This window comes from Sorex fumeus, unplaced genomic scaffold (assembly GCF_029834395.1).
Source record: "Sorex fumeus unplaced genomic scaffold, SorFum_2.1 ptg000026l, whole genome shotgun sequence".
NCBI classification, from domain to species: domain Eukaryota; kingdom Metazoa; phylum Chordata; class Mammalia; order Eulipotyphla; family Soricidae; genus Sorex; species Sorex fumeus.
In genome coordinates, this window is record NW_026606083.1 from 14,282,845 (window position 1) to 14,307,349 (window position 24,505).

The 24,505-nt window shown below is 45.9% G+C and overlaps 1 protein-coding gene across 2 annotated transcripts in view; it reads right to left on the reverse strand.

Annotated features, from left to right (window-relative positions):
- ST8SIA6 (ST8 alpha-N-acetyl-neuraminide alpha-2,8-sialyltransferase 6) overlaps positions 1–24,505 on the reverse strand; it is a 130,093-nt gene that overhangs the window by 56,369 nt on the left and 49,219 nt on the right. Inside the window, exon 3 of one of the 2 annotated variants that reach the window (XM_056114632.1) lies at positions 10,932–11,021. In XM_056114632.1, coding sequence (XP_055970607.1) covers positions 10,932–11,021 — 90 coding nt within the window. Of the gene's footprint in view, positions 1–10,931; positions 11,025–24,505 lie in introns of both variants that reach the window. The other variant, XM_056114631.1, reaches the window with a different exon arrangement.

Genomic DNA, 24,505 nt, shown 5'->3' on the forward strand with positions numbered 1-24,505 from the left:
TTCATTTGTATGATGTAACACATGTGAGGATGGACAGCTTGGAAATCCATCCAGTCATTATTTTCCTATAATTATAAGCAGAATAGATTACAAGTAATCCATCATATTGAAAAATAAGGCAATAAGCATCTGTGACATAGCTACATGCACTTTGGGTGCAGTAAAATATTTTCTCAGGCGATAACCTAGTGGAAAGAATTGAACTGTAGAAACCCCGAGAAAGGTTCAGGATGAAATGATGAGGTAGGGAAAAGCAGAAAAACACATTTTCAAAGCAAAATAAAGAGTCAGAGAAGTTGAAAATTATTTTCCAAAAGGAGTTGGGGGTACAGATTTGTAATCCAGTAGTTTTTTAGGACCTCAATATAAAATATGATAGAGAAAATGCTTTTAGGACCTAAAAAAAATCAAACTTCAATTTCTCAAGAAACATTTCCTGAGCAGCTACTGCATGCTGAGTATCACAGGCAGTAGGCTCAGTAGGCTCGGGTCTCCAAAGAACTCAGACAACAACACAGAATGAGGAATATAATACACAGTACCTATCTTGCTGATCCTCTCTCTTCAGGACAGCTTTTCATTTTCCTCTTTGCAAAAATATAGTGAGATTGGGGCTGAAGAGAGAGTACAGTGGGTTGGGTGCTTGCCTTGATGCAACCAACATGGATTCGATCCTCAACATCCCCTATGGTCTCCTGAGCACCGCCAGGAGTGATTCCTGAGTGCAGAGCCAGGAGAAAGTCCTGAGCATCACCACGAGTGATTCCTGAGTGCAGAGCCATGAGAAAGCCAGAGCATGTCTAGGTTTCACCCCCAAACAAAAACAAAACAAAGTAGTAAGATCAAGGATCAAACTGAAGGTAAAAAAAAAAAACACAACTAACAACAATAACAACAAAAGACCCAGCAACTTGATTTTCCTTCCCTCTAACTCCATCTTCCTCAAATCTATGGAAGCAATCTGAAAGGGGCAAATTGGCTGAAGAAAGAGAAAATTCTGTCTTTAACAGAGCATGACAAACACAGAGCTAAATAATTACTTCTAAGAAAAATGAAATGGCTTGTTATCAACACACATTCAAAGGCCTTCCTGATTGTTCCTGTCTCTGTCTGAGGTGGCAGTGGTCACAGAGATGCGTATTCCTGACAATAGATGGCACAACTGTAAAAAATTAGTCTCTTGTGTGCCAAATAACACTTTGATCACAATGGGCTGCCTGTGCCTGCGCTCTGTAGACCTTCACTGAATGCCTCCCCAGCACAGGCTAATTACATGAGCCCGCTGAAAATTGTGTGTGGAATAGAAAGGTGTCCCCTGAAAGAAGGGCCAAGGAAAGGTCTTAGCACCAAATGCGGAGCGACGGGAGATGAGGGAAGAGCAGGCAGGAGAGGAAATGCACAAACATTTTCATTAGCGCTCTGCTCTGCAACTAGCAGGTTAGGGGATGTGCAGGAGAGAGAAAAGTCTCTGCCTGGAAATAAACAACTTCCCTGATTAGAGAATCTGCCCCCCCCCCCCCCCAACCCCCAGGCTCATCTCTGGCAAGTGGATGCACAGATCAGCATGACCCCAGTGAGAGGACTTTTGGGGGAAGGACACACTTGAGGAAATGCGACTAGCTGAGAGACAGAGTAGATGACAGCCACTTTCACACGCTGATCTTCACACATCAGGTGTGGAGAGAGACCTGCTTGGCCCAGGGACAATCCACAGCCCTTTGGACTGTTTGGTACCTGGCACATGACTTAGGCTATGAGACACATGGAACATAAGTCCCTTCAGCAAGATCATGTGATATCCACACCCAAACAAGCAAAAGAGGTAGGTGCTGCCACAATTGTCAAATGAGGGTGCGGGGCTGTTTCTGACGCGTGAGCTACTTTTAAGTCCACCCCAAGGTCCACGAGTGCATCCTGCGAGGAGAGAAGCATTGGCCAGTGCTCCTCCTGGCAGTGGGGAAGTGGGGCTCCCTGGAAGCAGGGCTCCTTGGAAGTGGGGCTCCCTGGAAGTGGGGCCCCTTTTAGGAAAGGAGATTTACCCAAACTGCATCATTTCTGAGAAGCTCTGAAATGCTGGGATAAAAGGGAGATCATCTGACAGGCAGGAGGAAAAAAACAAACAAAGCAGATATGGGGGGTTGGGGCTGTGTAGTCATGCAAGGGTGTATTCTGGGATTGTGCCCTCGAAGGATGGGGCTGTGAGTGTATTTACCAATGGGATGGGTGGAAAGGGGCTGGCGAACCGAGGTCAGCCTCCTACACCCAGAGGAAAGGGTTACAGGAAGCCTCTTCCATGAACTCCTTCCAGATACAAATACCATTTTTAATGTGAAAGGGAGGGGCCAGAGTGATGGTACAAGGGGTAGGTAAAGGCGTTTGCCTTGCACATAGCCAACCCCGGTTCCATCCCTGGCACCTCATATGATTGCCCCAAGCACCACTGAGCACAATTCCTGAGGGCAGAGCCAAGAGTGACTCCTAAAAATAAAAAGGTAAGGTAAAGGTAAAGGTAAAGGCCCTCCCGTTGATCATCGATTTGCTCGAGCAGGCCCAGTAATGTCTCCATTGGAGACTTTTGTTGTTACTGTGTTTGGCATATCGAATACTCTCGGTAGCTTGCCGGGCTCTCCGAGAGGGGCGGAGGAATTGAATTTGGGTCGGCCATGTTGGCCGCTTATAAGGCGAACGCCCTACCTCTATGCTATCACTCCAGCGATAAATAAAATAAAATAAAATAAAATAAAAACCAAACAAAAAGTTAAAGTGAAAGATAGTAGTATAAGATTTGCTCAGGACCAAATGGCTGACGACAGGAAGCCACCAGGCCGCATCCCATGCTTCCTCACACCCATCCCCTACGAGTAGCAGAAGGCCAGACCCCCATCCAAGAGTGAACCCCAATAAACTCCTCCTATTCATCTCTGTCCCTCTGTCTGCGCCAGCTGAGGTCAGCCATGTTTCATCTGGTGTCGAAAACCCATGATGGGACTTGGGTCCCAGTGGCGGCTGTTGGGACATCACAACCAGGGCCACCTTGGGCAGTGGCAACTCATCCCCCGCTAAATCCCTGACTCAGCTTTTTCAGCTTCACCCAGGAACCTGTTTTCCATCGCTGCCGACAGGTCGGCTGAGAGCCAGAGAAGCAGTGGCCGCTTGTCCTAGGCTGACTCTGCTCCCTCGCCTTTGCCTACTGCACCCATTGCCGGACTTGGGGTGCTGCGGACGATCCCTCTGCCTGCCTTGGCGGATCTCAGGGGTTGGCTGGCTGCTCCCCAAGTCCTTGCTCTGGCTGCAGACAGTCCTTTCTTTTCTCACCCCATCCACGCACCTATGACTGACGCCTCCTGGATTCCAGACTGGCCCTTGGAAAGTCTAAATACACCTCCTCTGTCTGACCTTCACACTTCGCTGCCCTGAACCCTAAACTCTGAAAATCACAGTCTTGCATCAGGAAGTGCCTCTGTTCTGGAAATCTGAGCGACTGGGGATGCCTGTCTACAGCCTCTCTTCTCTGTTCCTCAGAGATGAGACAGGTTAGAAGATGTTCTCTCCCTCTCCTATCTTCTCTGCTACTTGATACTAGGTTGAACTTCCTGTTCCACACCCCCTCCCACTTCAATCCCCCCCACACCTGATTTGGTCATAGACAAATTCCAATGTGGAATCTAAAATCGAAACCTAAGCCCAACACATCTCTGGGGGTACCTTTTGCATTCCCTGAATATGGATAATTGGGGATAAAAACCCATAAGAAATGATAAAAATCAGGTTTTATTCAGAATTTATTATTAACCTGCCCAGTACATGAAAATACATGTTATTACTGTGACAGTATAAATACTTGTTCAGTATGTTAGAACTTCATGGAAAACACTGTCACATAAACATGTTCAACCTTATGTGAGTGATGTGGGTATTCCAGACAGTTGAGATATTGTTGGTTTAAATTCTACCTCTACAAGTTTTAATAGCATTTCTTTTGATCTAAGGCCCATAGCAAATGGGTACACCACATCTGCGGTAAGAATGGACAGCCTGCTCTTCTTAACATTTTTTAACATATTTAATCCTCTGTGGCAATATTACTGCATAGATTCAATAAAATGGGATATCTTACTGAAAGATGACAGAATCTTGAATATTTGTCACACTTGCTTGACTTAAGCCTCAGTTGCTCTATGATAAGTCTCAAATCCTAACACCCCAAAATATGGGTCCTACCAAGGGCCTATTACCACGTTTGAAAGCATATATATATATTTTCTGTATGGCATTATTAAAATATCTGGTTTAGATAACTCATAATTTTAAATAACTAAGGTAAAAAGAAAAACAAACTGGTAATTTAGTTTAAGACACAGAGTCCCAAAAGTTATAAAACTGGAGGAATCCAAAGAATGGCCAAATCTCATTACCTCACCCCTCCCTTCCAGGCGGGATCCAAGGAACAGGAAAAATAGGCAGTTAAAACTCAGTTGCACAACAGGAAGAACTTACAATAATAAATGTATATGCACCTAATGAGAGACCAGCAAAGTACTTAAAACAACTACTCATAGATTTGGAAGAAGACATCAATAGCAACACAATACTAGTGGGAGACTTCAACACTGCTTTGTCACCTCTTGATAGATCAACCAGACTCAAGCTTAGCAAGGACATACTTCATTTGAGGGAAACAATGGAAGAAAGGGACTTAGTAGATATATACAGGACACTTCATCCACAAAAAGCTGAATACACATTCTTCTCAAGCGTACATGGAACATTCTCCAAGATAGACCACATGCTGAGCCACAAAACATGCCTCCATAAAATTAAGAAGGTAGAGATTGTATCAACAATCTTCTCAGACCATAATGCGCTGAAATTAGAAATAAATCACACACAAAAACAGAAAACTAAATCAAACACCTGGAAATTAAACAGTGCACTATTGAACAACGAGTGGATTAGACAGGAAATCAAAGAGGAAATCAAAAGATTCCTAGAAACGAATGAAAATGAGAACACGAGTTACCAAAACTTATGGGACACAGCAAAGGCTGTGTTAAGAGGAAAGTTTATAGCTCTACAAGCATTCCTCAGGAAGGAGGAGCGAGCACACATAAGTAACCTAACCTCACAGCTTAAGAGCTTGGAGAAGGACCAAAAAAAGGAACACAACCTGAACAGGAGAAAGGAAATAATAAAACTCAGAGCAGAGATTAACGAGATGGAAACCCAAAAAACAATCCGAAAGATCAATGAAACCAAAAGCTGGTTCTTTGAGAAAATTAACAAGATCGATAAGCCTCTAGCAAAACTCACAAAGAAAGGGAGAGAGAAAACCCTAATAAACCGAATCAGAAATGAAAACGGGGTCATTACAACAGAAACCACAGAAATTCAGAGGATCCTCAGGGAGTACTTTGAGAAGCTTTATGCCACGGAACATCAAAACCTCGAGGAAATGGATAAATTCCTAGACTCCTACAGACTCCCAAGGCTGAACCAAGAAGACCTGGAATACCTGAACAGACCTATCACCATCAAGGAAATTGAAATGGTAATAAAAAGTCTCCCCAAGCACAAAAGTCCTGGCCCGGATGGACTCACTAGTGAATTCTTCCAAATCACTAAAGAGGACTTACTCCCAATGCTCTTTAAGCTTTTCCACGAAATTGAAATATCAAAAACACTTCCGAACAGTTTCTACGAAGCAAATATCACACTGATGCCAAAAGCAGACAGAGATACCACAAAGAAAGAGAATTACAGGCCGATATCCCTGATGAACACAGATGCAAAGATCCTCAACAAACTACTAGCAAATAGAATCCAACTACTCATCAAAAAGATCATACACCATGACCAAGTAGGATTCATCCCAGGGATGCAAGGATGGTTTAACATTCAGAAATCAATCAACATAATCCACCATATCAACAAAAGAAAAGATAAAAAGCATATGATCATATCAATAGATGCAGAGAAAGCATTTGATAAGATCCAGCACCCCTTTATGATGAAAACCCTAGCCAAAATGGGTATAGAGGGGACCTTCCTCAACATAATTAAAGCCATCTACCACAAGCCTACAGCAAGTATCATCCTCAATGGGGAAAAACTGAGAGCCTTCCCTCTAAGATCAGGGATGAGACAGGGATGCCCACTCTCTCCACTGCTGTTCAATATAGTACTGGAAGTACTTGCAATAGCGATTAGGCAGGAAAAAGATATTAAGGGCATTCAGGTAGGAAAGGAAGAAATCAAGCTCTCACTATTCGCAGATGATATGATACTCTACTTAGAGAACCCAATAACTTCCACCAAAAAACTCGTAGAAACAATAGACTCGTATAGTAAAGTTGCAGGTTATAAAATCAATACCCAAAAGTCCATGGCTTTCCTATACGCAAACAGTGAGAGAGAAGAAAGCAACATGAAAAAAACAATCCCATTCACAATTGTGCCCCAGAAAATCAAGTACCTAGGAATCAGCTTAACTAAGGAAGTAAAGGACCTGTACAAAGAAAACTACAAAATGCTACTTCAGGAAATAAAAGAGGACATGAGGAAATGGAAAGATATCCCCTGCTCATGGGTTGGGAGACTTAACATTGTCAAAATGGCAATACTACCGAAAGCATTGTATAAATTCAATGCAATCCCTATAAGGATACCTATGACATTCTTCAAAGAAATGGAGCAAACACTCCTGAAATTTATATGGAACAATAAGCCCCCACGAATAGCTAAAGCAATTCTTGGGAAAAAGAAAATGGGAGGAATCAACCTCCCGAACTTCAAACTGTACTGCAAAGCAGTAATAATTAAAACAGCATGGTACTGGAACAAAGGCAGAACTGCAGACCAATGGAACAGGGTTGAATACACTGACATCTCCCCTCAATCATATGATCATCTAATCTTTGATAAAGGTGCAAGTAATGTGAAGTGGAGTAAGGAAAGCCTCTTTAATAAATTGTGTTGGCATCACTGGACGGCTACATGCAAAAAAATAGGCTCAGAACTCTGCCTAACACCATGTATAAAAGTAAGATCAAAATGGATTAAAGACCTCAACATCAGACCAGAAACCATAAGGTACATTGAAGATAAAGTTGGCAAAACCCTCCATGACATTGAAGCTAATGGTATCTTCAAAGATGCCACGCCACTGGCCAAGCAAGTGAAAACAGAGATAGATAAATGGGAATATCTTAAACTAAGAAGCTTCTGCACCTCCAAAGAAACAGTGACCAAAATACAAAGACAGTCTACAGAATGGGAAAGGATATTCGCCGAATACACATCTGACAAGGGGTTGATATCCAGGATATACAAAATACTGGTTAAACTCCACAAGAAGAAAACATCCAACCCCATCCAAAAATGGGGCAATGAAATGAACAGAAACTTTCTCAAAGAAGAAATCCGAATGGCAAAAAAGCACATGAGAAAATGCTCTACATCATTAATCATCAGGGAGATGCAGATCAAAACCACAATGAGATACCATCTCACACCTCAGAGACTGGCCCACATTCAAAAGAACAAAAGCAACCGATGCTGGCGTGGATGTGGCGAGAAAGGGACACTCCTTCACTGTTGGTGGGAATGTCCACTGGTTCAGCCCTTCTGGAAAACAGTATGGACGATTCTCAAAAAAATTAGAATTTGAGCTCCCATTTGACCCAGCAATACCACTCCTGGGAATATATCCCAGAGAGGCAAAAATGTATAGTCGAAGTGACATCTGCACTTGTTTGTTCATTGCAGCACTCTTTACAATAGCCAGAAACTGGAAGAAACCTGAATGCCCAAGAACAGATGACTGGTTAAAGAAACTTTGGTACATCTACACAATGGAGTACTATGTAGCTGTTAGAAAAGATGAAGTCATGAAATTTACATACAAGTGGTACAATATGGAAAGTATCATGCTAAGCGAAATGAGTCAGAAAGAGAGAGATAGACATAGAAAGATTGCATTCATCTGGGGGATATAAAGTAACAAAGTATGAGATTAATACCCAAGAATAGCTGAGATCAACACCAGGAGGATTACTCCATAACTTAGAGGCCAGCCGGGTATCCTAGAGGAAAGGGCAGTTCAGATAGAGAAGGGAGCACCAAATAAAGGATGTTTGGAGGATCCTCCCAGGAGGGGAGATGCATGTCGAAAGTGGACTATGGACTGAACATGTTTGCCACTCAATGCCTCTTTTGCAGACCACAACACCCAAAAGGAGAGAGAGAACACAGGGGATTGCCCTGCCACAGAGACAGGGGGGATGGGGGGATGGGGGTGGGAGGGATATTATCCATGGTGGTGGAAAATGGGCACTGGTGGAGGGATGGGTATCTGATCATTGTATAATTGAAACCAAAGCACAAAAAATTGTAAATCTACAACTGTAAAAAAAAAATAAAATAAAATAAAGGGAAAAAAAACTCAGTTGCTCATACAAAGAACTGCTCAACTTTAGTAGTTTATTAAGATAACTTTGTTTCACATAAGCCTTGTAACCAGGTATCAACCTTAAGAGAGCTTTATCCAGGAGTGTGAAATCCTTACTCTTTTATGGTAACCTCCGTGAGTATTTTAACACATTTATATAAGTTTTCCTAGAAATCATAACTCTACAATGAAACATTCTAGAAGAGTTTCTGGTTAATTCCTAATATGAAGTGAACTTCTGCCCAGCGTAATTAAATGCTATAAGATCTTTAGTTGTGAGCATCTTAAAGCCTTTTGGACATCTACAGAATTGATTTAATGCTTCTGAAAGAGTACTGCAGAGTACATTTTTGTCATGCTAAATGAGATAATGATTAGCAACGTGTTTCCAAATTTCTTGGGAGATCAAATTGTACTAAACTCAGTAAAATAAAAAGGCTAAAACCCGCAGGATGGGGCTGAAGAGATAGTCCAGCAGGTAAGGCGTTTGCCTTGCACGTGGCCAATCCGGGTTTGATTTCTGTCATCCCATATGGTCCCTGAGCACCACCAGGAGTGATTCCTGAGTGCAGAGCCAGGAGTCACCCCTGAGCATCGCTGGGTGTGATCCAAAAAGCCAAAAAAAAAAAAAATCCCAACCTGTAGAATGTGACTAGAAGGAGTAAAGATGTATATTTTAAATAAGAAAGAAAATGGATGGAGATATCATTAGTGGAAAAGAGAAAGAACCCTGTTAATAAGTGAAGCTGGTTTTGAAATGAAATGAAGGAAAGTTATGGGATAGAATGAATGTAAGGGAATGTTCAGAAAGTTTGAGGTTGTGTTTTAAGGAAAGAAACTATGATCAAACTGTATAAGGAACTCTAATTATTTCTGCAGAAATGTTCTCTTTTCCCACCCAACTTAAGATCCCACTTAGCCTCTCCCAGGGAGCAGCTCTACCCCAGCCTAGGAGGGGACAGTAGGGTTCTCCCGGGAGCGCACCCCAATAACCTTCTCCTATTTCTTCACTTTACTTCTCTCTGTCCTTCTGTCTGCGCCAGCTGAGGTCAGCAATCTACCAAGTAGGGTTGTGTGGGGGGGGGGGGGAGGGGGGAAAGAGAGAGAGTCAAGGAGAGGGGAGGGAGAAATAGAAAAAAAAGGCAGAGAGAGGGAGAGTGTGCAGGGAAGCATGAAGTAGAGAAGGGGGAGCTAGATTGATTAGTAAGAAAGACAAATATGCAGGAAGAAAAGCCACTGAGTCACCTTGGACACCATCATGTATCTCCCTGCCCTGCCTCCCCTTCTCTCCGGGTGCCATGCAGGCAGCAGCTCTCCACAGCCACCACCAGGAGGACCTCAGCGCTTTCCTGTCTCTAAGGAGTTCTGACCTCTCTAAGGCCAAGCAGTGGGGAGAACCGCTGGGGGTCCAACCCTGCTGGCCGCCAGCACCGCTGGGCCCTGATTACTCAGTGACCCAGTTGCATTGGCTAAGTATTGCTGGGAGTAACCCTCACAGCACTGCTTGGGAGATTTAAAATATATATATATATTTTTTCAAAGAAATAAGTGAAAAACAGCCTTGGAAGCCGGTGTGAGGAACTGGGAGCAGACCACAGGTGGCCAAGCTGAGAATCTGTGAACTGTAAGGAATTCGAGTCAAAAATATATTTCCTAGAACAGTCTGGAATGATAATTATCTTATCAAAGCATCTTTTTATGATATCTCATTATCTCATTCCTACTCTGGACAAACTTGCAGGCTATCGAATATAGCCTGCCCACAGGGCAGAGTCTGGCAAACTCCCCGTGGCGCACCAAATATGCCAAATACCAGTAACAATGATGGGTCTCATTCTCCTAAAAAGCCTTGAATATAATCTCAGGGCTAGGATGAAAGAGACGTTACTGGGGCCTGCTCGAAGCAATCGACGATTAACAGGATGATGAATGAATGAATGAAAGTCTGGAATGCTTCTAAATATCCAGAGATTTAGGGATTATAACGGTTTAGCCAACAACAGCCCCAACAACCTGCTCAGTATTTTCAGTTCATGTGGATGATGGCATAGCGGGTAGGGCGTTTGCCTCGCATGCAGCCAGCCAACCTGGGTTCAATTCCTCCATCCCTCTCCGAGAGCCCAGCAAGCTACCGAGAGTATCCCGCCCGCATGGCAGAGCCTGGCAAGCTACTCGTGACGTATTCGATATGCCAAAAACAGTAACAACAAGTCTCACAATGGAAACGTTACTGGTGCCCACTCAAGCAAATTGATGAACAACGGGAGGACAGTGCTACAGTGCTACAGTGAATGATGGAGCTGAAAAACAGAGAGCCCCACCCCACCCCACCCTAAGCCCCAACACGGCTGCTCCCAGCTCTCGATGGACTGTGATTCTGTGTCCACGGGATTGGCTGCTGTGTAGCTCCCAAGAAACCAGACAAAGCTCTGAACACCAAAGGCTCTTTTGGTGGTGAAATGAAATATGAAGCGTTGCAACTTACATTCTCGTCTTGTTGGATAAAGTCCGGAAGCCACGTTGCAGGGCTTTGCATTTTTCCATCAGCTGGAGTGACTTCTCATTCAGAGAGGAGCTGCTGGGAGACAGAGATGAAAACAGAGAGTCTGAAAATGAGAGCTTGTAAGATAGTGCTAACGGAAATCAGATTTAATTGATAAAGGGCGCCCAAACAAAGTCTGCTTCTCCATTCCTTTATTGGATTTCTCCATGGAAAAGGAAATTGATATTTTCACCTCTGACAGGTCAAAATTAAAAAAAAAAGTTTACACCAAAACACAGAAAATAAAACTCTTTAGGAATGATTTTTCTATTTTCCTATTTTGAGATCTGGTTTTTGAATGAGAGAGTAATGAAAGTGCTTGAATCACTGTGTAAGGAAATAGACTTTTGAAAATCTGCTGTCTCAGGTAGAAAATAAGCAGACACAGGAGATCAGGAATTAGCTTGTCAAGGAATCAAATTACCCAGAGTCTCGGAATATTATAATAGCAACAGGTGATCATAACTGTATTAAAGTCACATATATGATTATAGTATTAGAATTACTTGGATTCTTATAATAGCAGTGCTATAAGAATTTTTGGTCTTCAAGAACTTAGAAAAGTAGAGTTTGAAGAAAATAAAAACAAAACAGGTTTGATACATGGGGTATCGGGGTAGGGCTGCTTAGCTAAATAGCACACACGTGCACACACGCATACACATGTGCAAACACACACATGCACATACCAATTCTGTCAGACATCAACATCTGCACCTCAAGAGAGGGTGAAAGAGAAAGAGAGAGGGAGAGGGAGGGAGAAAGGGAGGGAGAGAGAGAGGGATATAGAGGGAGGGAGAGAGAAAGGGAGGGAGAGGGGAATGGAGAGAGAGCGAGAGAGAGGAGAGAGGGAGAGAGAGGGGGAGAGAGGAAGAGAGAAGGGGAGAGAGGAGAGAGGGAGAAAGAGTGAGGGGGAGAGAGAGGGAGAGAGAAGGAGAGAGAGAAAGGGAGGGTGAGAGAGAAGGGAGAGAGAAGGATAAAGAGGGAGAGAGAGGCAGAGGGGGAGAGGGGGAGAGAGAGGAACAGAAAGGGAGGGAGAGAGAGGGAGAGGGAGAGAGAGAGGGAAAGAGAAGGAGGGAGGGGGAGGAAGGGAGGGAGGGAGAGGTAGAGGTAGAGATAGAGAGAGAGAGAGGGAGAAGACCCTATGAGGACCCCATGGTGCCTGGGTTGACAGATTGCATGCTCCAAACACTGGTACCAATCACTTTCTCTCAAGTTCAAAACAGAAATTCCCTCAAGTTCAAGCAGACACCTTCAACTTGCAATGAATGTCTTTACTTCATTAACCTAAAGATCTTGGCTGAATCTACAGAGCTGGGAAGCTGCCAGCCCAGAATGCTCAGGGTGCAGAGGTGGGTAAAGGCAACACAACAGGGGGTGCCAGAACCGTAGCACAACAGGGGAGGCCGGAGCCACAGCACGGAGGGGAGAGCCTTTGCCTTCATGTGGTCGGCGGAGTTCGATCCCCAGCATCTTGTATGAGCACCGCTGGGAGTAATTCCTAAGTGAAGATACAGGAGTAAGCCCTGAGCATCTCCAAGTGTGACCCAAAGACCACCCCCAAAAAGAGAACAAGAACAAGGTCTGATCCCCAGAACTGTCTGCCACCTGCCCCAGCACCACCAGGAACGGCCCCCACAATAGAACACGGCACGACCCACCCCCTAGCAGAACACACTGTCTGTTCAGGGAGGACATGAGTTACCAGAACTCCCATGAGAATGAGAACTGGGTGTGGCGTGGGAGGCATGGAGGGGAGAGGTTAGGGCAGCTCTGTGTGCCAAAGAGGGGGCCACAGGGAGGTCAGCTAAGGACCCCAAGTCAGTCACAGAGGTGGCGAACCTCCAGAAAAGCCCACAGGAGTTGATAAGTGACAGGAAGGGGAGGGAGTATTCTAAAAGAAACAGCATGGACAAAAGCTCCAGAATATTCCAAAGAAGGTAGGTAGGACTGCACATGGGAACTTCCGGTATAGCATGAGGGCCAGAGCTTGCTGTGGACCCGGTGTGCCATGCTGTGAGTTTCTGCCGATAAGATGAAAGGCGGCAGAGGGAGGAGCCCCGAAGTCCATCTTGAGAGGTTCACCAGGTGGGGAAAGGAAGCCAGGAAAGGCTGAGCCACAGACAGCAGGAGCGTCAGCAGGAGGATTCCAGCAGCTTCTACGGAAGAGACAGAAGGGATTTGTTTCCCGGGTGGGCTGGCACAGGCAGTCACGCTGTACAACTAAGGTGGCTGTCGGGTGGCTCTGCGGGGAGGTCAGCTGCCACTGCGGAGGGCTCCGGTCTGCTCCCGTGCCCTGTGGCTCCATCATTTCACAGACCTGCTACTGGCACTGCAGCCCTGGCCGCGTGGGAGGGGGTGCAGCACCAGTGGCCACAGCTGCTAACAGAGAGAGAAGCTGCCCGCTGGCCTCAGCCTGTGTCCAGGGAGCCACCAGTCGGGCTGGCTGCTGTGGCCAGGGACATTCTGGGTGCAGAGGGCGCATCTGGACAAGCCACACAAGCTGTGTGTGTTGGATCCAGATTGACCCACCAGGCCACAGTGCTCGAGGGAGAGTCTATGGGCTTGGTGGGCAAAATGGGCGGCCAGTGATTTCACTGAGATGGATGGCCAACTGGCCTCAAATAAAGAAATTTTTAAAATGGCAAAACAAGGGGATGAAAGGCTCCTCATGCTTGGAGCAAGCTCAAATCAAAGAGAAACAAGCTCAGAAAACAAAATAACAAGCTCACAAAACAAGTTCAAAGCAAAGCAGAGAGACGCCAACTCCTGGCACTAATAGCAGAAAAGGTGTAGCTTTAGAGGGACTGAGTGGGACTGGTAGCTTCACATATGGTTGGAGTAGAGCAAAATAAATGCATTCACCATTTTTCGGGAATGAATCAAAAAAAATTTTTTGGCTTTTTGGGTCACACCTGGTGATACTCAGGGGTTACTCCTGGTTCTGCACTCAGGAATTACTCCTAGCGGTGCTCAGGGACCACTTGGGATGCTTGGAATCGAACCCGGGTATATCACATGAAAGGCAAAATGTCCTACCCGCTGTACCATCCTCCAAACAAAAAACACTGTCCTCCCGTTGTTCATCGATTTGCTCGAGTGGGCCCAGTAACATCTCCATTGTGAGACTTCTTGTTACTGTGTTTGGCATATTGAATACATCACGGGTAGCTTGCCAGGCTCTCCAAGAGGGGCGGAGGAATCGAACCTGGCTCAGCCGGGCTGGCTGCGCACAAGGCAAATGCCCTACCGCTGTGCTATCACTCCAACCCATCACTCCAGCCCCCCAAAATTTCATTTTGCAGGCGGGGCAAACACACACACATAAAAACCCAAATAGGAGACTGCTGCCATCCTGGCTCGACAGGAGATGCACATGCCCACCGATCTCCAGGAGCCAAGCACTCCAATCCCAGCAGCTGGTCATCTCACCTGTGTCCATCAGCTCTAGGGGCCGACAGGTGGCTGTGTAATTCTGGAGGTAAGAACAGCCACCATGATTGCTCACTGGAGGCTGGAGGTGACAGTGATGAAGGGAAAGGCAGAAACAAGAGCAAGCAATTCCTAGTTCTCGCACCAGGATTTCTCAGAAACGCTTTGGAAATTCTCTGGTTACCAAGTATTTCTTACAAAAATCTCTTCCTCTGCAGAGAATCGTCCTCTCTCACTCTACTTTCTTCATCCCTGTCCCTCTCCTCAGTTCCAGAAAGCATTCTGGACTTCCCAGGGCTCTGTTGGAATGTCTAATTTGCTGTGTATTTCATCCAGGCAGCTCCCATTAATGAAGCGAATGACCAAGCCAGCAGTGCTTTGAATAACGATGGCTTTGCAATTTCCAGTCCTCAAACAGTGACAGGCAGACACCAATTGGATTTTATGTCCTTAAATCGGAGAGTGTCTTTGTTAATAAAAAGTCGAAACCGTTTTACCCAGCTAAGATCATAGCGGGCACTCGGGGGAGAAAGGAGCAGGTCTGGGTGAGGAACATGAGGACAACAGGATGAAGTCATCAGGGAAACTGGGTTTGAGGGTCAGCCTCTAGACAGCTGGGGGTCCCTCTCTGCTCTGGGCCTGCAAGCCTGCAGGCATCTGCTTCTTAATCTTTACTCAATGGAATCATTACACAGATACTCTAATTATTTGTGTGTTACCCTCTCATACAAATGTTAAAATTTAACCTCTGGTACTTCCTTTTTTTGCTGTTTTTTTTTGGGAGGCAGGCAGGTACTACACCAAGTGGTGCTCTGGGTTGCACCTGACTCTGTGCTCAGTCTAGTGGTGCCGGGGCAACATATGTGGTACGGGGATTCGAACTCAGGTCAAGGCATCAGCTACATGTAAGGCAATGAGAGGTATTAGGGTTTCACACTTCTTTTTCTTTAAGTTTTTTATTGACTCTCCATAAAGGTACAGTTGGGCTGGAGCGATAGCACAGCGGGTAGGGCGTTCGCCTTACAAGCGGCCAACATGGCCGACCCGAGTTCGATTCCTCCGCCCCTCTCGGCGAGCCCGGCAAGCTACCGAGAGTATTCGATATGCCAGACACAGTAACAACAAAGTCTCCAATGGAGACGTTACTGGGCCCGCTCGAGCAAAGGTACAGTTACAAAGATATTTATGATTGTTTCAGGCATGTATTGTTCCAACACCAGTTCCTTCATCAGTGTCCGCTACCCTTTATCCATATCCACAGTTTCCCTCCCACCCGCAGGTTCTGAGGCAGGCACTTTGCCCTTCCCCCATGGTCCTAGAGTGCTCTCTCCTAACTTATCCCCCCACCCAAGCCCCAGTACTGAGCTTCCCACTGAAGACCAATTTCCCTGCTCTTCATTCGCATGGTCACTGGGTACTTGCTAGTCCCCTGACGTTTCTTTACATCCCCATAGGAGAGAGATCATCCTGAGTCTGTTCCTCTCCCTCTGATGGATTCCACACAACAGACACTCTCCAGATACACACACATTGCCAAAAACTGCATGGCTTTCACTTCGCATTCCCAGGAAGCAACTAAGGACTCTTGCCTTCTTCTAACTGTATCTATTTGCTCCAAACATCTCAACCAAGCCCTTTACCTCCTGCCCATTCCTCCATGGCAAGGTGGGCGCCCTTCCTTGACACCCTCCACCCCGACCCTGTCACCCTCAGGACAGACATATTCTTGACTCTTGGCTACAGACCTCGGGGCACCTCGTCACAAACTAGAATTCCGTTCCCTTTCACCAGCAGTCTGCTCACCACTAAATGTAACAAATTCCTCTTTCTGCAGGCCTTGCAAGCATTACATTCTAGATGTCAATGGCTTTTATTATTTAATTTCAGAATTTATTGGCTTGGTACTAGCAACCAAGCCTTTGGAAACATTTTTATCACTTCAGTCTATGGGGAGGCGGAGGGACTTCAGTAAAGTGGGAGGAAAAAACAATTCACAGAAACAAACATTAGTGCTATCTCTGTGGCTGATCTGTTTTTCTGAAATTCTATCTTTATACGTCTGGAGAGTGATCGTCTTTCAAGGATACCTGGCAAACCTTAGAGAAATGCAGGAAGTTTGAAGACTAGAATGAACCCCCTCGCCACGTTCCCCCAAAATAATAAACCTAAAGGCTGTGAGGATATAAAAATTTCTCTTTAAAAGCATGTGGTTCCAGGACTAGAGCAATAGTACAGTAGGAATGGTACTTGTCTTGCACACAACCCACCAGGGTTCAATTCTCAGGATCACATAAGTCCCCCAAGCCCAGAGAACCAGGAGTAAGTCATGAGCAACACTGGGAATAGTCTAAATGCCCCCCGAAAAAGGGGGGGGCACATGTGATTCAAGCCCTATAAAATGCCCTCAGGACTTAGCAGGCACCTACAAGGACCTCTAGAAATCAGAGACAAAGTAACCTAAGCATGACTTGTCATTAATGCAATCCAGCAGGCAGGACCCTGGGTGACCCTATCAGCCCTAATGGGACTCTTCCTACAGGGGACACAGGAAGTGACTTTCAGTGAACAGAAATCAGAAATCAGCCTTCGAAGCACCAATGACATGACAAAGCTGAACCTGGCTGTAAAGAGGTCACTTCCTCAGATGTGTCTGCAGCCTGTACCACAGCATGGCAACAGTGTACCACAGGCCTTGGAGCTTGGAGGTGACCAGAGATACGACAGCAAGCAGGGGCCCAGCTGCCTCGGAACCAAGAGTCTAACTGGAAAGTTCAGAAGAATCCAAAGCACAAGCACACGTAATCAATGAAAACTTATCCCCACTCCCTCCTGCTCCTCTCCATGGCTTACTTCAAGGATAACAGGCAAACCCGGTTCAGTTGTGGTCTTTTCGACAGACTGGAGACTAGCCTCTATGGAAGGCTGGTGAGTGATCCTCAGGGGGAAAGGATGGCATGAAAATGTATTAAAACTTAAACCCCAGGGCTGGAGAGCTACTACCAAGGGAAGGATGTTTGCCTTGAACGTAGGGAGCTACCAGGGGTCATGACTGTGGTTCAAATCCCTGGCACCACATATGGTTCCCTGAGTAGTAGCACCAGGATTTTCTCTTGTCCCCTGAGCAATGCTGGGTCTGGCCCAAACTCCTTATCCCATCCCCCTGCCATCTCCCCCAAAGATAAACAAATCTTTAAAATCCAACTGGGCAAGTGCAGGTCCTGATACAGGCCAGGGAATCTTAAGCAAAGGAGAAAGCCAACCGCAGAAGACTGGGAACAAGCCAAAGGAAATAGGGAGCTGGCAGGGGCAGTTTACTTGGCCCTCTGTGGGAGACTAACCCAGTGTGAAGCAGGTTGGAATTTATCTCCAATGCTGTTTCCACGTCTTCCTCCTAACTTCCAGTAATGATTTTCATTTTACCAAGCCAAGATTGCTTTGACCTTTCTTTCAGGTGCTTTGCATTTGAAAATCTTGGATAAATTTTCATAGCCAGAGTCACATTTCTGTATGCAAAATTTCAGATGTGGCCTCCTGGTTCAGCATGAAAATCCTCCGAGCAGCTGATGCTGGCTGAGCATGGGGAGGTACCAGGGAGTTCGAAACACTTCACACATGCCACTCAACACACGGAAATGTCATCTGTAGCTTAAGTAGAATCGATGACAAGCACCATACAGGGGAGATCCTGTGTGTATTTTATAAGAGGTAAGAGAAACACATAGAGTTGCTCCACTTCAGAACTGGACTGGAGCTTTGCACCCTGAAAGTGTGTCTCCATGTTCTTTTTGGGGAAAGAGGAGAATTGAGTACACCTGACGGTGTTGAGGGCTTACTCCTGGATCAGTGCCAGGGACAGAACCTGGTTGGCTAAGCACCTCCCCCACTTCTCTCTCTCTCTCTCTCTCTCTCTCTCTCTCTCTCTCTCTCTCTCTCTCTCTCTCTCTCTTTCTCTTTCCCTGCCCCAGCCCCCTGATTTCACATTCACATCCACCTCTGCTTTCATAGAACACCATTCTTGCACCAGGAGCTCTTCTTGTGCAGTGCAACACTCCTGGCTTCAGCTTCCCCAGCTGAGTCTATTGACAGAGGGTCTCTCCTTGTCTAAGTTTTTGTCAGGTTCCTCAGAGCTCAGTTCAATGAGACTCCATATTTGGGAAGGTCTGGAAGAGCTGACTTTAGCCATAATCCTCCATCCTGGACAGCTGAGCCAATTCCTCACCTTCCACTTTCCAGCACCTTCCGCGGAGGAGATCTAGTCACCTGGCTTTTCTGCAGGCATTGCCCAATGACTGTTTCCTTTACTCACAGTCCCTCGTCTGGCCCTCAGTCTGCTCCTTGACCACGAACGTCCACATTTCCATGTTGCATTCAGCATTGAGCCTGATGCCCTTCCCCCTCACTTGAAGCTGTCCCTACAGAAAGCCATGAAAATAGTCCTGAAGTAAGTTCACGAACCATTTGAACAAGCATCAACAACGCCCGCACACACATATTTTTACTCTTTAAGGGGGCATTTTTTTTTTGGAATAGAAATAGAGTTATGTATAGGCACACAAATGAGCTCTAGAAGGACTCTCCCCACCCAGTATAAGAGACAAGTTTGGCCTTCCTGGGTCCTTCCATCCTCTTGTGCCTCATCTATAAATGTGTCTGATCCTACAAACTGGCTGTAACAGCAAACCCGTATCCTTCCTGAGGAGAGAAATAAAGATCTATTTTAAAGCATTCATTTTCCAAGCCCCAGGAGACAGCTTTTACCTTCCTATAAAAGTATGATTATTTTGGAGCTAAGGGTCAGGGTTGTGGCCGAGTGGGAGAGCACCTCGCTGGCACGTGGGAAGCCGTGGATGTGGCCCCCAGAGCAGCACTGATGCAATGAAGCCTGAGTCCAGGAGATGCCTAATTTCGTTTCCATAGTGAAAATGACACACTGGGTCCCAGAATATGCTCCACTGTGCCTCTCTGCACTCACTTCTGTTACTCTGTCCTTTAGAACTGGCCTGGCCATTCGCTTCCTGGAGTTCCTAAGACACTCCATCCACATCTTGGTGCCTCTTCATCCCTAGAGCGGCCCCAACTCTACTTTTCCAGGATGACCTCAGAGTATGTGATGCAAATATGCCTCCCTTCCCACAATGGGCTCATAGCATTTCTAGACAACCCTCTCCCTTCTTGGAATTAACTACACATCTCCTCCTCCCAAAACCATTTCCCAAAACTGGCTGATCTCTAAAGAGCAGGCCCTTCCGGCCTCCGCAGACCAGGACACGCAATGAAAGACTCCAGAAAATGCTAAGTGGGTGTCTCTCTCTGCGTCAGTCTGACCTGTGGACTCTTATAAACTGACTTTGCTTGCGTCTAAACCATTTTTAAGCATGTAGGAAATTGTGTGTGTGTGTGTGTGTGTGTGTGTGTGTGTCTGTGTGTGTTTTACCAGCCCCACTGCTGGGACCCAGTAGGGTCCTAGCTCAAGCTTCTCTTCCTTATCCTCCCTCCGCTCACCCCAACAATAAAATGACATTTTTAATACTCTGCAAAACCTGAAGATATCTGTGAAATGAAGATATCCTGATGAAGAGGAGAAATGTGGGTGACAGGAGTTCAGACCTGGGCTCTGGGGCACCCCGACTCCTTGGCCCTCAGAAGGTTCCATAACTCCTTGCTTTCTGACTGCTATGCTGGAGGGGGAGGTCTTGCTCTTCGAAGACTCAGCACTTCCTATTCCCCAGGGGCTTTTCCTGCCTCCTGAAGGAGCCCAGGGAGCACCTGGGCGGGGCACTGCAGGGAGGCTGCCTTCTACAGGAAGCTGAGACCATCCTGCAGGCCTGGGGAACCCTCAGTGCCCAGTGGCTTAAACGCCTCAGAGATCAAGCACTGCCCCAGATTCTCTGCAGGAATAAACAGCAGTTTCCCAAAGCAGGTGCTTTAGTCCCCTGGGGGTGCTGGAACAGTCTGGGAGGTAGAGCAGCTTGGGTGCCACTGGTGGGGGGGAAGGTGGAGGCATTAAAGAAGGCTGGTTTCCTGGGAGACTCTTTTTTCTTTTATGGAAATAAGGCTTGTACACCAAGTAAGTTTGGGAAGCTCTGGTAGACTCCAGATTCTAAGACTGTGAGTCATAACCCCATTTGGGGGTCCTGCAGCTTAATATGCAGAGATCACAAAAATGCCTTAACATTTTTTTAAAATTTATTTATTTTGGGGTCACACTTGGCGATGCTCAGGGGTTACTCCTGACTCTGCACTCAGGAATTATTCCTGGCAGTGCTTGGGGGATCATATGGGGTGCTGGGGAGTGAACCCGGGTAGGTGACGTGAAAGGCAAACATTCTATCTGCTGTACTATCACCCCGATCCCCAACGCCTTAATGATTTACCATCGATTTCTTTATGATTTATTAGCACTATTCATCATCTGATTGATAGACCAGTTGGATAGGCCCAAATTCCGGGGTCTCATCAAAAGGTATCAGGTGGAAAGGGGGGCATGTGTGGAAATACTAAAGCACTGCTGGTCTGGAGAGAGACTCCTAAGAAATGGGGCCTTCCTGCGGACAGAAGTACTGGTAGGGTACCACAGTGAAAGCATCTGAAACACTAGGAGTGTTCAATAAAGCCAACTTACTAGGCCACAAAGAAGGGTGTGCCGGTGTGTACTTGACAGAGGAAAAGCTTGGAAGGAAGTAACATAAGGAAAGAGAGAGAGATGGGACTCAAAGGAGTGATCCCATCGCTTTCCTGAGCCAGAAACCAGGCTACTTCTCCCGGGGACCCTGCACAGAAAACACAGGCTCTGCCACAGCCGGAGGGTATTGGGGTTCTGACTGGCCCAACAAACACAGACACTCCCTGGGCACACTTCTGCCAAACCAGATGACAGCTGAAAGATGAAGCTTCTTCTGAGAAAAGGCCAAGGGACACGAGATCTGGAAATGTCTTTGAGATGTCAGCTGAAACCCATGTTCCAGGGTGCAGGCTAGCTGAGCAGCCCCAACCCAAAACTCTTCCAAGCAAAGAGGAAAAAAGAGGAAATCCCAACCAACAAAAGAGTAAATAAGTTTCTCTGTTTAAGCATTTATTTTCTTATTTTGGTTGTCATGTTATTGTTTGGGGGGCCATCTGGCAATACTCAAGAGTTACTCTTGGCTCTGCAATTAGAAATTACTCCGGGTGTCATGCTAAGTGAAATAAGTCAGAAACAGGGAGACAGACATAGAACTACTGCACTCATTTGTGGAATATGAAATAACATAATATGAGACTGAAACCCAAGGACAGTAGACACAAAGATCAGGAATACTGTTCTACAATTAGAAGTCTGCCTCATGAGCTGGGGAAGAAGGCAGCTGAAATAAAGAAGGGATCACTAAGTCAATGATGGTTGGATGGATCGCTCAGATGGGAGATGTGTGCTGAAAGTAGACAAAGGACCAAATGTGATAGCCTCTCAGTATCTGTACTGCAAACCATAAAGCCCCAAAGTAGAGAAAGAGTGAGGGGGAGATTGTCTGCCACAGAGGCAGGGGAAGGTTTTGGGTTGGGGGGTGGATGCTGAGGAGTCGGTGGTGGAGAATGTACACTGGTGGAGAAATGGGTGTTCAATCATTGTATGACTGAAACTCAAACATGAAAGCTTTGTAATTGTACCTCACGGTGATTCAATTATAAAAAAAAAAGAAATTACTCTGGGTAGTGCATGGGAAACCTTCTGGGATGCTGGGGATCTAATTTGATCTACCACGTGCAAGGCAAGCACACAAGGCAAGTGCCCTACCTGCTGTAATCGCTCTCCAGCCCCACAAACATATTTTTTCTTTTTAAAATTTTCATTGATGTACTGATGTGCATTACTGCTAATGGTGGCTTCATGTGTCCATTATTCCAAGACCACACCCAGTACCCAGTGTCTGCTTCCCTTCACCAAGGTCCCAAAGGACCCTTTTTAACAACAACCGCTTCAACTCAGTTCTGTGGAAAACTCCCCAGCTTTGCTGCCCTTGGCCATTTGTTTTTCCCCCACCATCTGGTTCCATTCACGTTGTGGCAAATTTCATGATTTTCTCCTTTATTGCAGCTGCATAGTATTCCACTCAGTATATAGAATATACATATATCCCATCTATCTCCCACAACTTCTTGACCCATTCATCTATAGTTGGACACTTGGATTGTTTCCATGTCCTGGCTAAGGTAGGGGAGAGGGGGAGGTAATAAACACAGGTATGCATATTTCCTTTCAAGTTAATATTGTGTTTGGGGGATAGATGCCAAGAAGTGGCATCTCTGACTAGTCTACTTCTTTTGAGCGCTCCATATTGCTCTTAACATTTGCTCCCCCACCTTCCTTTCATTGTGATGCCTGAATATGTGTGTGGGGTCATTTAGCTGTGAGGTATATCCCTTTGAGTGGTCCACATGCTTGTGGGGGGCACACTTTTAGCTGTGGCACTCACATGCACTCACTGGGGACGTGCTCTTTAGCTGTGGGGCTGACACAGCTTCCTGTGGCAGTGCAGTTGGAAGCTGTCTATGGTGCTGGGGATCAGAGTTGAAGGGCACACAGGGTGGCTTCAGGGACTGAACTTGAGATCTGATGCTTGCAAGCCAGATGCTGAAAGTCACTGGGCCACTGCTCTGGCCACTGACAGAATGTCTTCAATGGAATTTGTAGAAGTGAATGTTGAGGGAACAAACTCTCATAAAAGGAAAACTCAGTCCCATTCCATGAGGACTGTCTTCCTCTCCTGTGTTGGCGCTAGTCAGAGAATACTTGTCTGATGAGACAGGTATTTTATTTATTATTTTTTTCAGTTATCTTCAATATATTTTATTTTTAATTTTTTTATAATTTATTTATTTTATTGAATCACTGTGGGAAAAGTTACAAAGCTTTCAGGTTTAGGTCTCGGTCATGCAAATATCAAACACATTTCCCTTTACCAATACTTATTTTTCACCACAAAGAACCCCAATAAACCCCCACCCCCCACTCCTCCCAATGCCTGTGAGGCAGATGAATTCTAGTTAACACTCTATCTACTTTGACTAGATTCATTGTTTCAATAAAAGATGCACCATTATTATTTAGAGTTTACCCTCCCCCCAAATCAGACATGCTGAAAAAGCATTGTGAAATGATTTGCTTTCTATAGCTGGGTTCAGGAATTAAATGATGTTTTGGATTTCTGCTATTTTACTTATTAACCCTGGAAGTATTTCTACTGAAAGTCAGATAATTTAAGAGATTGGTTTCTGTGCTCTGGAGTCATAGCCGTGCTGGAGAGCCGCTCGTGGGGGGCAACTAGTGACCTCGGTAGGGCATGAAGGACGGGCCAGAACGCCCCCCTTCCCATGAGGTTTTAGTCGCCCCAACACCCCCGGCTCATACCTGCTCTCCATAAGGCTCCCATGCGGCCGCCATCTTTCTTTCCAGAGGGGGGAGGGCGGAAGGGAGCAACACCCTTTCCCCTCTGGGCAGACATGATGGTGTGGATTACCGCATAGTCCATTCACTTTTCTGCTCCAAGCTTCTGGGTTCTGCATTAAGTCCTTGTGCTTCTGGGGCCGTGGCCGTGCCGAAGAGCCGCTCGTGGGGGGCAACTGGTGACCTCGGTAGGGCATGAAGGACGGGCCGGAACGCCCCCCTTCCCATGAGGTTTTAGTTGCCCCAACAGCCCCAGCTCATACCTGCTCTCCACAAGGCTCCCATATTTATTAATTTTTAATATTAATTTTTATTTTATTGAATCACCGTGAGATAGAGCATTAAAAAGCTATTCATGATGGGTTTCAGCCATACAATGTTCCAACACCTATCCCTCCCCCAGTGTACATTTCCCAGTGTCCCCAGGTTCCCTCTCACCTCCCCCCACAGCCCCTCATGGCAGGGCCTCTATGGCAGACACTTCTCTATTTATCTCTCTCATTTTAGGCGTTATGGTTAGCAACACAGATGCTGAAAGATGATCAGGTATATCCCTTTACCTACTTTGAACACTCAGTTCCTATCCAGAGTGATCATTTCCATCTAATGCTGTCATAAAGCGACCCTCCTCTACCTTACCTACCCTCTACCCTCCACTCCCTTG